The sequence below is a fragment of the Rutilus rutilus genome (genome assembly GCF_951802725.1).
Source record: "Rutilus rutilus genome assembly, chromosome: 3".
Lineage (NCBI taxonomy): Eukaryota > Metazoa > Chordata > Actinopteri > Cypriniformes > Leuciscidae > Rutilus > Rutilus rutilus.
In genome coordinates, this window is record NC_140211.1 from 11020325 (window position 1) to 11035985 (window position 15661).

At 37.5% G+C, this 15661-nt stretch overlaps 1 protein-coding gene across 1 annotated transcript; it reads left to right on the forward strand.

The window, feature by feature from the left end:
• The first annotated feature begins 1949 nt into the window (after positions 1 to 1949).
• il13ra1 (interleukin 13 receptor, alpha 1) lies at positions 1950 to 12625 on the forward strand. Its single transcript, XM_084405987.1, has 10 exons — positions 1950 to 2215; positions 2456 to 2586; positions 7443 to 7608; positions 8191 to 8290; positions 8393 to 8571; positions 9310 to 9443; positions 9712 to 9847; positions 11343 to 11442; positions 11612 to 11705; positions 11901 to 12625. The coding sequence occupies exons 1-10, from the start codon at positions 2140 to 2142 to the stop codon at positions 12018 to 12020; spliced, it is 1236 nt and encodes a 411-aa protein (XP_084262113.1). The 5' UTR covers positions 1950 to 2139; the 3' UTR covers positions 12021 to 12625.
• Positions 12626 to 15661: the final 3036 nt, after the last annotated feature.

Sequence of the window (15661 nt, forward strand, 5' to 3'; positions counted from 1 at the left end):
TGTAGACAGTAATAGTAGTTGAGCAAGGGGGGATCACAAGCTGAGGGGGGCACACCTGGGACGCTAGGTGTTGCCGATGAGCCCTCTGGAGGTGTTGTGGGTTAATCATCGAAACACTCGTGAAGGAGGGTGCCCACCTGATGACCCCAGTGAAGCTAGTGATCCTCGGCACTTGTCTCAATGTCTCTCCTATTTTCAGCTTATTGTATAACCATCTTGGGATACGTGGATTCTGGGATTGTAACATCCAGTCCTTTACCTGAGCTATTGCCCCTTCATTTTAAAGTCCGCGTGAACCGGAAGTTGCAAACGACTTTTCTCCAGTGCTGTGACGTATTTCCCAGTGAAAAGGAATATTGAACAGAGGGCAGGGTTTTACTCTAGCGCTCCTCCTCTCCATCTCTCGCTCATAGCAGACTAACGGTTTGAGGGGAGTGGTTAAGCGTTTCCCAAACCAAGCCGTCAAACATACGTCATCAGAGAAGGTCCTCCAAGGCAGAGGGGAGGGGCATTTTCAGATTTTGATTAAAGATTACAAAGCCAAAAAATTTTTTTGTGTGGATTGACTTGCATGGATGAATTGTTCACCACAAAACTAACAATTTAGGCAAACAAAGTAAATATGGTCAATTTTGAATTCATGTGGACTTTAAGATGGGCCCCCCCAAAAATAAAATTCTGGCTACGCCCCTGGTGGGAGCGATGCAGTTTTTTGATCGTGTAAGTTCATTCTCCAGTCAATTTTGTTATTAAACTTTACTTATAAGAAGTTGCTGGACTACGGTATGTTATTCGAGTTCAAATCACGCTCGCCTAATGATGAAGAAGCAACAAAGATGAAAATCTAGATGTATTGCTATCACATTAACCTCGCGTCGATGCAGAGTTTACAGTTTCAGAAATGTACAAATAACAACATTGCTACTTTAAATGGTATATTAACCAATTCCTTCATTTACTCCAATTCAATTTAAATATCTTCACGATTTTAAACATTCTATCAGGATTTTTTCATTCTGTCAGGAAAGTGTCCATTACATGTACGAAAGCTCAGGCTACAGTTATGGTAGCAGGGTTGACTATTTAAGATTATCCCTTTCTGACTTTTATTCATTGATTGATTTAAACCTGGAGTTCAGAGGATTTTTTGGTTAAAATCAACAAAAATCAATTATTGAGTTGTTCATAACTGTCTCCTTGCCTTACCTTGAAAGTCTTACTATTATTTACATTTATTTATATTTGCATTTATTTATTTAGTCATGTGGGTAGACTGTTATTTTGTAAACACAAACAAAATGTACTCATCTCTATTTTATTTGTATCTATAGCCTATCCCGTTGCACTAGAAGCCTCTTTCGTCACAATGTGTGTGTGTGTGTGTGTGTCCTGGCAAAACCTACATTATGGGAACAAAATGTTGGCAATTTCCGAAATCTTGGCCTTGTGAGGACATTTTTTGGTCCCCATGAGGAAAATAGCTAATAAATCATACTGCGATGTTGTTTTTTTGAAAATGCAAAAATGGGGGAAAGAATAGAATATACAGTTTGTAGGCTACATTATAAAAATCATTTTGTCTATGCAAAGTCCACATAAAACATGTAAACACGACGTGCGCGTGCGTGTGTGTGTGTGTGTGTGTGTGTGAGAGAGAGAGAGAGAGAGAGCGCGAGAGAGAGAGCGAGAGAGAGAGAGAGAGAGAGAACTTTGGTGTGAATAAACCGATTCTGTAATTGTATCATTTTCTGATAACTAGGTCGACAAGGACGATCATAATTTAACTCGACATGAAGCAGATAAATCCTTATAAACAAGGCAATATGCCACTGAAGTAGTGTACTGTGTATGTGTACGTGATTCCTGGAAAAGTCCTGGCGTGAGTCACACACACACACACACACTCCACCCACTTCAGTCTGACAGCCTGTGTCAGTCCAAGAAGTTCCAGTCGCACCAGTCGCAGCGAGGCTGACGGACGTGTCTTTACTTTACTGTTGTTGAATTAGGCTATTATGTCGAGCACGATTACGACCAAAGAGTAGGCTACGGTAAAAAATATCGCGTTTAGCACATATCAGAACGGGATTACGGGATTTCACATCGGATTTTACACGTTTTACTCAGACAGCCAACACGATGTATCGATATTGGAATTTATCCCTGATGATATGCTTCTCTGTCTCAGTCATGTTCGTCGGGTCTGAGAACACAGGTGGGTTTCCTGCTGTTGTGTTGTGTGTTTTGTTTGGAACGCTTTTCCCCTGAAGTTTTCCATGAAAGCGCGTGAGGGATATCCTGTATAATTCCCGAAACCGTGACGTCAGAGATATTCTCGTCTGAACTTGCTCACTTTGAGTTGTAGTTTGTCTATTTGTTGTTCTTATTTTTTTTCTCTCTCTTTCTTTTCCCCTTCTCTTGGTCTTCTATTGTTCCTCTTTGCTAAAAATCTTAGAACTCCCTCCTCCGAAGAATCTGAACTTCCTATGGGAAACACCTTTCAGGCTTAGTTTGACATGGGAAGAGCCGGAGGATTTGGATCGTGACTGTAAAGTGAACTACACTATACAAGTGTATAAATCGCAGGTGAGACACCTCTTCAAAGAATAATTTTCCCTCGGTAGATACAGTCGCGATAGAAACTCTGTGAACTATTTTATATATATATTTCATCTTATTCGTTTTAAGTGATCAATAATATTAAATATTTTTCACTATTTTTTAAAGAATTTAAAATGTATTCAAATATATATTTTTTATTATCATCATTTAATTTTTTTTATTGTTGGAGAAAGTGTGTGAACCGGTTAATTTAAAGATTGAATAGGTTTTTGCGACATTTTATGGTCCCCGTGAGGAAAACAGCTTATAATTCATGCTAACAGATGTTTTTTGAAAATGTAAAAATGCAGAAATATTTCTGTGATGGGTAGGGTTAGTGTTAAGGGTAGAGAATATACAGTTAAAAATACAGTATAAAAGTACAGTATAAAAATCATAATGTCTATGGAAAGTCCCTATAAAACATGAAAACACAATGTGTGTGTGAGTGTGTGTACTTGTACAACTATCTTTGTGAGGACCAGTTTGAGTTTTAGACCATCGAAGCGAGGACAAAGAGAGTAAAGCGAGGACATTTTGGCCTGTCCTCAGGAATATGTAAGTGACATGGCATCTGACGCACAGAAGCCTATGGCACATGTCACTATGCGTATTGTCACTGACATCGCGACACACTGACACTGACACCTGACTGACACCGAGTCGCGGAACATGTCACCGTGTTGCGACACCTCAGTAGTGACTGACAGATTAATCGAACACCTATAGCCTACTGACGTAATTGTGGCACAAAATCCTAAATAAATAGCCTAATTTTGTGATATTTAAAATATCAATTAAACGAATTAAAGTGCATTCATATTTTTTCAAACGTGTTATTTGTGTCACGTCTGTATTTGATTGGTATGTGCCACTGAATGTTTTGTAATAGGCTACCAGTGCTACTTTCTGTTGTTTATCTCGCAAAGTCACAAACTGCCCATTCTAGAAAAGACACGAAATAAATCAATCATGGGTCACTACGAATAACGTATTAACAGTCGCGCCCGTTACTGTAAATTTTTGCGTGACACCTACTGGCGTGCGTCTGTGCAGCATCACGCAAAAATAAAGGTTTACAGTAAGGGGCGCGATGTTAATACGTTATTCGTAGTGAGTGACCCATGATAGATTTATTTCGTGTCTTTTCTAGAATGGGCAGTTTGTGACTTTGCGAGATAAACAACATAAAGTAGCACTGGTATTACAAAACATTCAGTGGCTAATTTCATATCTTAAATATCACAAAATTAGGCTATTTATTTAGGATTTTGTGCCACAATTACGTCAGTAGGCTATAGGTGTTCGATTAACCTGTCAGTCACTACTGGAGGTGTCGCAACACGGTGACATGTTCCGCGACTCGGTGTCAGTCAGGTGTCAGTGTCAGTGTGTCGCGATGTCAGTGACACATGCCACTATCCACCACTGGCACATGCCAATAATATCAGTGACACATGCCACTATCCACTGGCACATGCCAATGAAGACCGGATGTGCCACCGGATGTGCCAATACGCATAGTGACATGTCCCATTGGCTTCTGTGCGTCAGATGCCATGTCACTTAATGTTAAAACTGCTATATGGGTCTCTAGGGTATAATGGTGAAACAGTAACTATGTAAGCAATGAAAAATGGCTTTGTTGTCACACATTTCACTCAGTTTTATGAGCATTCTTGAGTCAACAGGACAGATCGGGTTAGCACAAGTGACCCTGACACACTTATAATGCAGGAAAGTTTTTCACGCAATTAAACAAGCCTGAGAGCCACAGAACAACCGCTGAACTGGCATTTAAGTCAATAAAACAAAATCAGGTCAGATCTAATCTAAAGTCAAAGTCTACATTGCGTTTGTCATTTCCACGTAGTTTTCATAACTTGTTAAATTTCAGTTTTCATTTACTGAATAAACACTATAACCCTGGCAACCCTTTGCCTTAATGCCTTTAATTTCCTCTTGCGTTCCCCGTCGATTGTTGTGGTACAGAAAATGTAATGGACATAAATACAGTACTTAGTCTGATAATTCTGCATAAGAGCTAATTTCATTTACTTTTAAGAACCCCACACCTGTCTTTGTGTGGTGGTAGCATGCCAGATACAACCCTCAGTGAGCAACTTACCCTTAGTACTTCCTTTCCTGGGGTGATTTTCACACAAAGAAAATGTTAACTAATGGAAATTTGTACATGTTTGGAGCAATTGTAAACAAATGCAAGGTTACAAATAGCACCAAGCTTTCATTAGATGTCAGATAATCTGATTTGGATGGGTGTGGGTTGATCTAGTTGTTGCCTGTTGTATTGATGCAACCTGTCTTACTCGACTCGCTCCGAGCGGGATTCGAACTGTTGTCTCTGGCATGGGAGATCGCAGTCTCTAGCTCACCTCTTGAAGCCAGGGGAGTGAGGTTTACATGCACAGCTCTTAGTAAATTGGCTCTGTTACACTCACCCTCCTGAACCTCACTCCCATCCGGGTCACGGCACCAAATGTAACCAGTCCTACTCCAGCATGGGAGATGGGCACGCTAACAAGGACGTTAAAGACTGCAGTCTCTAGCATCAGTCGAATGCTAAAAAAAAATTGCAAGCAAATTGGCCGGTTAATACCGGTTACCAGTGTTTAAGCACATTTATTTGTTGTTTATTAGCCATTTAACAGGTCAAACTGGCCTTAAACAAAAATATCTGTAGCCATTTGAAATTAGAGGCAACCACTACACACATGTAGCATGAACAGTTGTTTTTGATTTAAATTAGATTGTGTATTTTTTTTTAATTTAAAGCAAAAACAGAATGGTCTGACTTAAGATTTGTGAAATTATGCTACATAAGAAAAACCTGAACAAAACAAAAACAGCAGGCGAACTGAATGAAAATGCAAATTCACTCTCCGACGGTAGGTGGCGCTTATGGAACAACAGCAATATAGCGATACACAAACTGGGAAGTTATATGGGAAGTAGTCTCGCATAGCCAGAGCTTCAGACTGACGAAGGTCTGGACTCAATCTCGGCTTTCATTGGTCAAGGACCGCCCAGAGTCGTCTGACTGACATGTAAAGCAACCAATCACAGTTCATTTTGTTCCACGTCATGTTTAGGGGCGTGAAAATGTAAAGTCGATGACCCTACGATAACAGACCGGCGTGCGTCTAATAAATGATTCATTCAAGAACACTGTGCAAGTTCACTGCAACAATGGCGCCGCGAACTTCACATACTTTTGAAAGCCTTCTTCTTCCATGAGGGGGTTTGGCTTCACCACGGCTTTGTTTCCAGGCAGAGCGTTAAAGAATTCGACACGCACGTCTCCTATAGAATTCAACCAATCAAATTACGACTTCGAAACTCCCATTTTTTGTGCCTTATGCCAGTGTTGCCAAGTCTGTGGTTTTCCCTCAGAATTGGGATACTTTTAAGTTGTTGCAGCGGGTAAAACATTTTTACGATTTCGGCGCTCCAACACCCCCAAAACACACCCCAGACATACAGATTCTGTGGAGAATTCAGCCGTCCGATGGAGAAATTGCATAGGGATATTTTTGGCCTACTGTGGCTGTGTCTATACGGGAGGTAGATGAAAAGAAAATGCCTTTTCTGAAGACAGTCAGATCCCTTTAGAGGTACATTCATAGAAACCCCCACCCCCAATTCAATATAAATTTGTTTCGGGCATCGCAAACAGTGAGCTTGTTGTGCCGTACTCAGTATTTTCTCTGCTGGCGTGTTGTCTCTTGCCCGTGTTAACATCCAGTTCACAGAGTTCATAATATTTACACACCAATAACATTTTGCGAAATGACGGCAATGCAGTTTGTGCACAAGTCCGGAATAGAGATCAGCCAAAATAAAACAAAAAAGCTGATCTGGATTTGTTTTATACTGTAGTCAGTGTTCATCATCAGTCACATGATGAATAGGTGCATGTCTAGCGTGTGTCATTTTAGGGAGTTTCAGAGTTAAACATCCTTATGAAAAGTCACTTCCCTCTGGGACAGCCAGTCAGGTTAATAAAGAGTTTGACACTGTAAAGCTTGACAAAGGCTACATTTAATTAGAAAAATCAATTTATTAGAATTGTTTTCACACTGATGCAAGTCATACCATTAGATTAGACTAGTGGCCAGTCTTACAAATTAGTCAGCAATTTTTTTTCTTCACGAAGGTCATAACTTTTTTTCAAACAGTTACATAAAAAGGTAGATTGATCTAGCCTGATAAAGACTGATTAGCCCTAACTAATTGCTAGTTGATCAGACTAGTCCTTAATCAGTCTTAACGGCTATAAACAGACGTGTATTATACACAATAACAAGGTTTGGAAAGAGGAAAGATAGCATTGTGCTAGTTCTGGAACTCAATTTTTTGGTATTGGTTTTGTGTTTGTATTTATGTACACACACACACACACACACACACACACATATATATATATGAAAGAGATGAATAATGAAAGAGATGAAAATGCAAACGAAGTTGTGTAGTTTGTCTAACTACATGATGTAATACTTTTGGTTATGCTCGTGTGTAGTTGGAGCCAGTCCGTAGGCCTTTTAATTTAAACACAAACATTTCCTGAAATATATTTCACACATTTTATATAACCATCTTATGTCTTGGTGCCTAGTAAAGAGAAAATGAATTTTAAAGTGTTTGTAAAGGAATTTTTTTACTGTTGGGAAAGAAATAAGGGAAGGCTTTCATGAGAAACAAGATGACTCATCTTTACTCAGTACGGAGGAATGCATGAACACAGTAACACACAATGAAAGTACAAAAGTACTGTATTTTACGACAGTAATAATAATACTAAAATCCACTTTCACCAACAGGACTGTTCTTCCAAAGATAACACGTCCTATAGAGTCTCACACCTGAGCCGTAAAGTGAATGTCTCCAATAAGAATGGACTGTGTATCAATGTTTTAACAAACCCTGAAAACTGTAGAGACAGAGGCCAAAGTCAACCGACGACCATCATCTTACCTCCACCTCCAGGTACTCACAACGATAGCCAACTCTCTGAAACACTTGTTGATGCATTAGCAGTGGACTCAATTATGATCATGAGCAGTATGTTTATTCAGTCTTAGGTACCTTAGGTAATTAAATTAGTTAATGTGTATCTTATCTTACAGTATTTATGATATCCTGTTCTTAGAATTAATGGATGTTGGAACATCCCATTATTAATGAATTGATGTTTTGGAATGAATGGATACAGATTGCAGAATCCTTTGATTCATTTTACCAAAGAAGAAAGTCACAAGATGAACAGTTTATTTACAAAATATGAACGGGTTTGGAATGACATGATAAATGATGACTGAATTAAAACTTTTGGGCGAACTATCCCTTTAAGTCTATAATCTATATAAGTCAAATTCACTCTAAACTGTATGAAAATGAGCGTTTTATTTTGGCCCAGTTAAATTAAATCCCCTTATTGGTCGACCACAAATAGGCTGAATATCAGGTGAATAGCAGCACGTTTTACTTTTATCGTTAGTTCTTCAGGTTTTTAGGAATGATGGCATCTGTTATACATCAGGGATTTTGAAATTTGCTCATTTATTTCAGCGAGGCTGGTGACGGACTTAAGCTGCGGATATTCCCACAGCAGGATGAAGTGCACTTGGAAACCTGGTGATGATGTCCAAGACCTCGGTTTTTATTACTGGTATGTCATTTTCTGTTTGCCATACCATTGTTTTGTTTTTTGCCATATTTCTCATTTAAGTTCCTTGCGTCCATGAATCGGTTGTAAACTTGTGTGTTTCAGGCTACCTGTGAATGAGTCAATAATAAAGTGTATACTCGATGAGACGATGAAGACTGGAGGATGTATCATACACAATGAGAATCACAAAGAAATGATGGAAATGTACTATCTGTTCAATGGGACTCGCAATGGTGTTCCTGTAAACAACACGTTCGAGGGTTCACAGCCAATACTTTGCGGTAAACATGCACCTTTTCACAGAATTGGCTACTCTATTATGGCACATTATTCATGGTTTTCACCTGATGTCACACTCGTATAGGAACGCCCACCTGGAGGGCAAAACAAGGCTTTCCTCCATTGCTGCAAATGCTTTATATGATGAACAGATTGAATTTAGGCTTTCACGTTTTTATAATAATAGTCCACTTTATTTACATGAATACACTACCGTTCCGTTAATAGTACATAATACATTTCTCATTATACGTTTTTCCTAAGATAATTATTATAAAGAAAACACTACGCACATTAAGGCATTTTAAGTGTTTTTCACAATGAAGTGTTTCACAATGTCCTGCTGTTTTTTAGCGATTGAAATTCTGCAACAAGTTCCCTAAACTGTTGTTCACATATTTTAGTCTTTCTTCTTTTTGAGAGGTGACCTGAATATCCAGATCCGTGCTGCAGTTTTATGGATGTTTTGCCCTCCAGGTCTTCGCGCCAGTCGCATGACCGAAAACTATGAATATCGAGAGTTGTCATTTTCACAACAGCAAACTGTTTTTAACATTGATCACGTTGATGTGTGGTGCTACATTGAGTGCAACCTTTATTTTAACCTGCAATAACTGCATTAGAGAATATGAGCTACATTTTCCAGCTTTTCAAACGTCAGTTGCTTCTCTGTTTGCTTAAATAGACATACACAAACACTAATGAATAGTCTCTTTTTCTTTTTTGGGCTTATTTTGCAGTGAAACTAAACAAACCTCAACTGACAATCCATAGAGTCGGGCAGGAGCTTCACTTTCAGACAAATGAATCAGATATAAAAGAGTTTCACAAAGACTGCTACTCTTACCAGTACACATACACCAAGTGCAATAAGGTAAACCCTGTTCTGTACTTTTATGTTTAATAATACAGGATCAGATTCTCTCCATTCTCACTACAACTTTCAATACAACAACTCTTCTGATGCTTAAGACTATAGCAGAAATGGAAAATGAAAGTGTTTATTTAAACAATGCAGTGCATGCCGAGTCACATTTCAAGCATTATTTCAGCAGAGCTGAATGTAGTGGAGCACATAATGACGTGTTAAACAAGATCCATATATGTATTTCTATACCTATATATTTCTGTTGTGTTTACAGAATGTAACTGCAAACGACAAAATGAAATATATAGTGCAGTTTGACCCCACCTGCAAGTATAGAGCCAGAGTGCGGATCCTCTTCGGAAACGGTTGTGGTTCAGGAGGGAGCGATCCGAGTGACGAGGTGGAATACGGTACGTCTGGACCTAGTGTCATAATCAACAATGATCATCACTCTTTGTTTAGATTGTCAGTTTTAAAGGGATAGTTCACCCAAAAATGAAAATTCTGTCATTGATTATCTAACGTTTTGTCATGTTGTTCCAAACCTTGACTTTCGTTCATCTTCGGAACACAAAAATCTGAGAGCTTTCTGTCCCTCCATTGACAGCTACGCAACCAGGGCCGCGGGAAGTGGGGGTTCTGCAGCACCCCCTGTTTTCACAGAATTGTAAATGCAACGCATATGTTTGTTCATTAAAATTTATGAATTTTTAGCATTTAGTCATTTATTTGTAATAAACACTTTAAGTGGGCTATTTAAAAATTATTTATATGTAAAAAAAAAAAAAAAAAACAGTCAAAAACCCCACTGTCAGTGTTTTGTAAGGAACAGGCAAATATGTAAAATATAGCAGGAGACATTTTAATTGTTTACTAATAAAACAGTTATTTTTTATGTCAGTGTCGGCTAGACAGATGAAGTTGACGACTCGCGATCTTCGCAGCACCAGAGAGAAATGCACATTTCATACGAATTACATAAGCAGCGCAGTCTGTTTTCTTTCGTTTTGAATTGTTTTGCTTAAAAGTAGACATTTCAAGCTATCTATATGTCTTCGGTCTGTGAGGTAATAGGCTACCTTATAGGCCTACGCTGAGTTTCGGTTCATTTATGAGACGAGCTCCAGGTTCGCCAGCGCCTCCGTGTCCTGATTATCTATTTTCTAATAGCCTATATTTACTTCTTATTTATTAAATCCAGACAATTGGTTGATGAAACATCGATTAAAATTAAGATACAATTAATACAAAACGAAATTAAATTTAAAGACAGGCTTTGTGCTTTCAGTTTGAGGTCTCTGTGAAAGTTTTAAAACATTCTTTTAGTGCTGCTTTAGAGCGCTCACGTCCGTAGCGGATAACTGTCTGTAACATTTTTTGTGAAATAAATTTCTAAAAAAAATGCGACTTAGTCCAGTGCAAAATAGGCTATATATGTTTTTTTCTTCCTCGTGACGCATTTTTTGACTGATATGCGACTCCGGAGCGACTTATAAAATAGGCTACGGTAAGTTATTTATTCTTTTTGTGCAAATGTCCCATAAAGTCCCATCCTTTAAGGATTAATTTATGTCCCGTTGACTGGTCCATTGCATTACGAATAAAAGCAGAATCAATAAAGTCAAAAATGTGATGTGCAGTCAGGTGGTTTGAGTGTGCGCGCGTTTTTTGACGAGTTTTATAGTCTTGATTGTTTCTTATTCAAAAAGTTCATAAAGAGATCATAAAACTAATCCATACTTCACTGTTGTGTTGTTTCATATTTTTGTGGAAACCTCGTACTGACCCCAAAGCTTTGAACGGTAGTGTGTGTAGGGTTACTTGCTTCACATCCTGCAAATAAAATGTGCTTTCCCTCTGGTCTTTGATTAATGAACTTGAATGTTTTTCTTTGTGCTCTCGTAGGGGAGAACAGTGACCCGCACTTGCCTGCGTTCCTGGCAGTCATTATAATCCCGCTCATAGTTTCCTGTTGCCTGATAGTCTCTCTCGTGCTGCTCAGAAGGTGATGACTCTTTGATTTTCATTGTTCTGCTGTTTGATTTGAAAATATCAAATATGAAACGATATTATTGCATATTATCATGTTTTAAGAACTGAATATATACATGACTGAGCATTGATTACTGAGGCCTGGAATGAACTGAAATCCGAACTTGTTTCTCTGACTTCAGACATAAAGACATCATATTCCCAAAAATCCCAGAGCCAACGCTTCTCTTTAAGGGCATGCTCATCAACAACATCAGAACCTCGGAGGATCTACGGGTAAATTGTGCAGCAAGTTATCATTCGTTTGTTTAAAACCTCTCAGATTTACACATTACTCAGAAAATACTGGGTAATATAAGGTAATTACATGGGTTAAGGTTAGGTTTAGGGGCTAGCAGGGCTGTACGATTAAGTGCTACCAAAATATTATGATTATATTAATATTCTGGATTCAATCTCTTCCACCACCAGAGTCCTGCAGCTGTCAGACTGTATGTCCCCACTGAAGAAATCGTAGAAAGCAGTATAAGTCTTGAACCTGACACATCATTTGTACCATCCACGAACAATGTGCCACACGAGCCGAAATAACCATTTCTGATGACTGTAAATATCCAGTAAGTCAGGATGGACTCAGGGCGCGCTCAAAACTTACACTGACTGGACAATGTCTATGCAAGGAAGACCAGACTCCTGCTGTCGGTTTCATCTGTTAATGAATAATGAATCCAGGCTCCACCAACCCCTGTTTTGAATGGACTTCGACCTCACTTATTCCGCATATTTCTATGTGTTGCCAGTAAATTGCTCTTCCTAAGACTGCAGTGACTTGTTATCGATGAATGTATTTTGAAGATAAGAAAAGCAATCAACTGACTTTACGGTGGCAGGATGGTTGGATCTGATTACCTTGCATATGGAGTCAGCGGTGTATCCAGAATTCCAGCGGATGACGTATCAACACCATTAATATAGCTCGATAGAAATACACTCCAAAAATATTCATGGAACGTGAAAACTTTTTGCACACCTTTTCTGAACTTTTCCATGCTTGTTTTTATAGCCGCATTTATGGGCTCATGGGTGTTTTTGCACGGTTTACAATCTAAACAAAAAGAATTGTGTATATATATTATTTTGTATAATAACTTTATATATATATATATATATATATATATATATATATATATATATATGTGTATGTATGTGTATGTATATAAAGAAATGGCATTTTCTATACACTGTGAATTGTTTCATGTATTTTAAAATGTGGTTTACTGTATACACAAAATGTGTATGTATATACTGTATGTTGACAACTTTGGCTGGTGATGAAACAATAGGGATATAGAAAAAATAACGGATGTAAAAAGACACAGAAACATTCAGATATTCAAAATAAATAAGTTTATATTTTTTCCCTTTCCTTTTTCATATCTGTCTCATGTCAAGTTTGAGGGAACATGGTGTGATTAAATTGTTTGCATGACTGGGTATCCTGTTTAGAGTTGGACACATCTTTAAAAATCATTTAATTGTTTGATGATAGCAAAAAAAAAAAAAAAAAAATCTGTTGTCAAGTAGCCTAAAAGAAAGACTAAAAAGAAAGAAAAATACATTATACACGTGTATATTTTTTTACAGTAGTGACCGTGGTAAGTCTAATAGTAAGTACTATTTTTGTGAAAAAAAAAAAAAATAGTAACCGTGATAAATGTGTATATTTAAATTTAAAGTGTTAAAAAGTAAATGTTTTTTAATTTTATGATACATAAAGTCCGCCATGTTGGCTCAGAGCTGCAGTTTAGTTGCGCTAGAGCGCCCTCTGCTGGCCGTCCGTGGAGAACCAAAATGGCGGCAGTGGTCCTGATGCTGCTGGATGCTGATGAAGGCATTCGCTGTTCAGTGTGTCTCTAAAGCGGGTCTGATCGACTTTTATTGGCTCGGTCTCTGTGGCGCAATGGAATAGCGCGCTGGACTTCTAATCCAGAGGCTCCGGGTTCGAGTCCCGGCAGAGATGCAGTGCAGCTCTCGGATGGGGCATATTAATTGCTTTTATTGTGCCTTTTGTGCACATAAACGATGTGAGTGTAATAGTTTAAGGCAGCTTACTATCTATGTGCGTTGACCAAAAGCATGCAGAATAAGGTAATAAATGTAAAACCGAGATGAATGGATTTTATATGGACTGATTCATTTAATAAAAATCATTATCCAATCACTGTAAAATAACATACATCAAATGTTTTGGTTGGTGTGCAAAAAATGCAAAGATTTGCTGAATAATAATAATAATAAAATGATCTCTTTGTCACATGTACACACAGGTTAACTTAATGGTAACATTAAGTGAAATTGCTTTTTAATATTATGGCCATGTTAATATATTAATTTACTAATATTCTTCTTCTTCTTCTAAAGCACATTTCAATACAACCGAGGTTGCCCAAAGTGTTGTACATCAATAATAATAATAATAATAATAATAATTATATATATATATATATATATATATTATATACACTATAAAAACTTTTAAAAATTGTAAAAAGAAATAAAAACAATTCTATAAAAAAAATATTCTAACACCCAATATTTCTTCACTCAATCCCTTCACAATATGCGCATGTAATGACTTTATTTTAATCCCAAAACACAATTCTCATAATGTCATGTTATTAATTTTATTTGAAAGAATTGTAATACATAAAAAAAACATGCGTTTCTTTGTGTGTTGTGTTTGTTGGTAAATACGAGATTTAAATTGAATTATTTCAATGGGCCCATTGAGCGTTATTTAATATGCATTAAGTAGCCAAGTTCAAGCACCAGATCTGGGTTATTTTTATGGCCAAAATAATATCTTGCATTGAGGTTTGATTCTGGGTAGTAAATAGCCTATATAATAAGTTTATAATGATAACATTATCATACAGTCCAATCTAATATAGGCTACCTAGTAATTTGGTCACTAGTCCGAATTCTGCCCAGTAGTTGAGATTCTGTCCAGCAGATGGCAGAGCAAACAAAGATATGTACAGTATAGCCTACGTTCAGAAAACGTTAAGTCTGAAAGTGATCACGAAAATCATCTCAGGGTTTCATATTTGACAGTCCAGCGCCGATCTTAAATATCATTTTACTGCCAAACTGCAATTGCATCCATAGACAAGTTTACATTAATGCGTTCCTATATTTTCCATATTATCCAGTGAGCTAATGTATATGCTGTCAATATTTTGCCCCTCAAAGTCGTTCTCCTTCCAACAGGGCTGAACGCACAGTGAAAAAAATGCGAGTCCAATCTCTAGGATACGATGAAGAAAGGAGAAGGTTTATTCCTTCGCCCCGCGGGGTCTGTTCTCTTTGTCGCTCTGGAGTTCTGAAGAGGGAGGGCAACTCAACTGAACTGGGGTGGGCAAAGGGAAACAGTGATGGAGAATTCGACTCAGTGCCGAGAATCGGTTCTTTCGAACGTTCGTTTCAGTGAACCGATTCAAAAAACAGTTCAGCGTAAACAAAATAAAAAATAAACTCTTCAAAGTATCGCGGAAAAGAATGCTCATTCTGTGATATAGACGATTTTTTTTTTTTTTTTTTTGTAAATGGGTTTGTCTAAACTTTTTTATTTATTTTCTTGGATTCAGTATGAATTGGTCAAAAACTGTTTCTCTGAATGTTTAACCTGTTCTATAGGCTACTTGTAGGTTTAATTTCATGTAGGCAATAAAAAAAGGAAAAATTAGCTAAATGTTCCAATAAAGCTCCACGTTGGAAAATATTAATTATTATGAATTATTATGAAACATTATTTATTTAGTTCTTATATAAAAGGGGCGTTTCCTCTGAGGAGGCAAGGTTGGCAGTGCCTCCTTAAAAAATAGGAGAAAATATTTCATAATATTACAAAAATAAAACATACTACAAAATGTGAGATTAAAAAGTGTAAAAGTCACTCGTTTTTTTAAAAGTAACACTCTTGCCTCCTCTGAGCCCATTGATTTATAACCCTATTTTTTACAGTCTATGTTTATAACACACTTTAATGTGTGCGGTGGTGGGTTTAGTGGGGGGTAATTGAGAATGAACGAGGGAAGGTCACGTGAGAGGAGGCAATCGAGCTTGATGACTGATGATCCGAAAATGAGTTGACTAAAGAACAGCTTATTGAATAAAATAAGATATATTGTTTAAATTCTTACTACCTTTAGTTATTAAGTTATTAATATAAT

Bases quoted from the DNA above. Each gene is read 5' to 3' on its own strand.
- il13ra1 (XM_084405987.1), top strand. From the start codon at position 2,140: ATGTATCGATATTGGAATTTATCCCTGATGATATGCTTCTCTGTCTCA. The intron at 8,291-8,392 runs GTATGTCATTTT...TGTGTGTTTCAG, and splicing joins GACCTCGGTTTTTATTACTG to GCTACCTGTGAATGAGTCAA. The intron at 11,706-11,900 runs GTAAATTGTGCA...TTCCACCACCAG, and splicing joins GAACCTCGGAGGATCTACGG to AGTCCTGCAGCTGTCAGACT.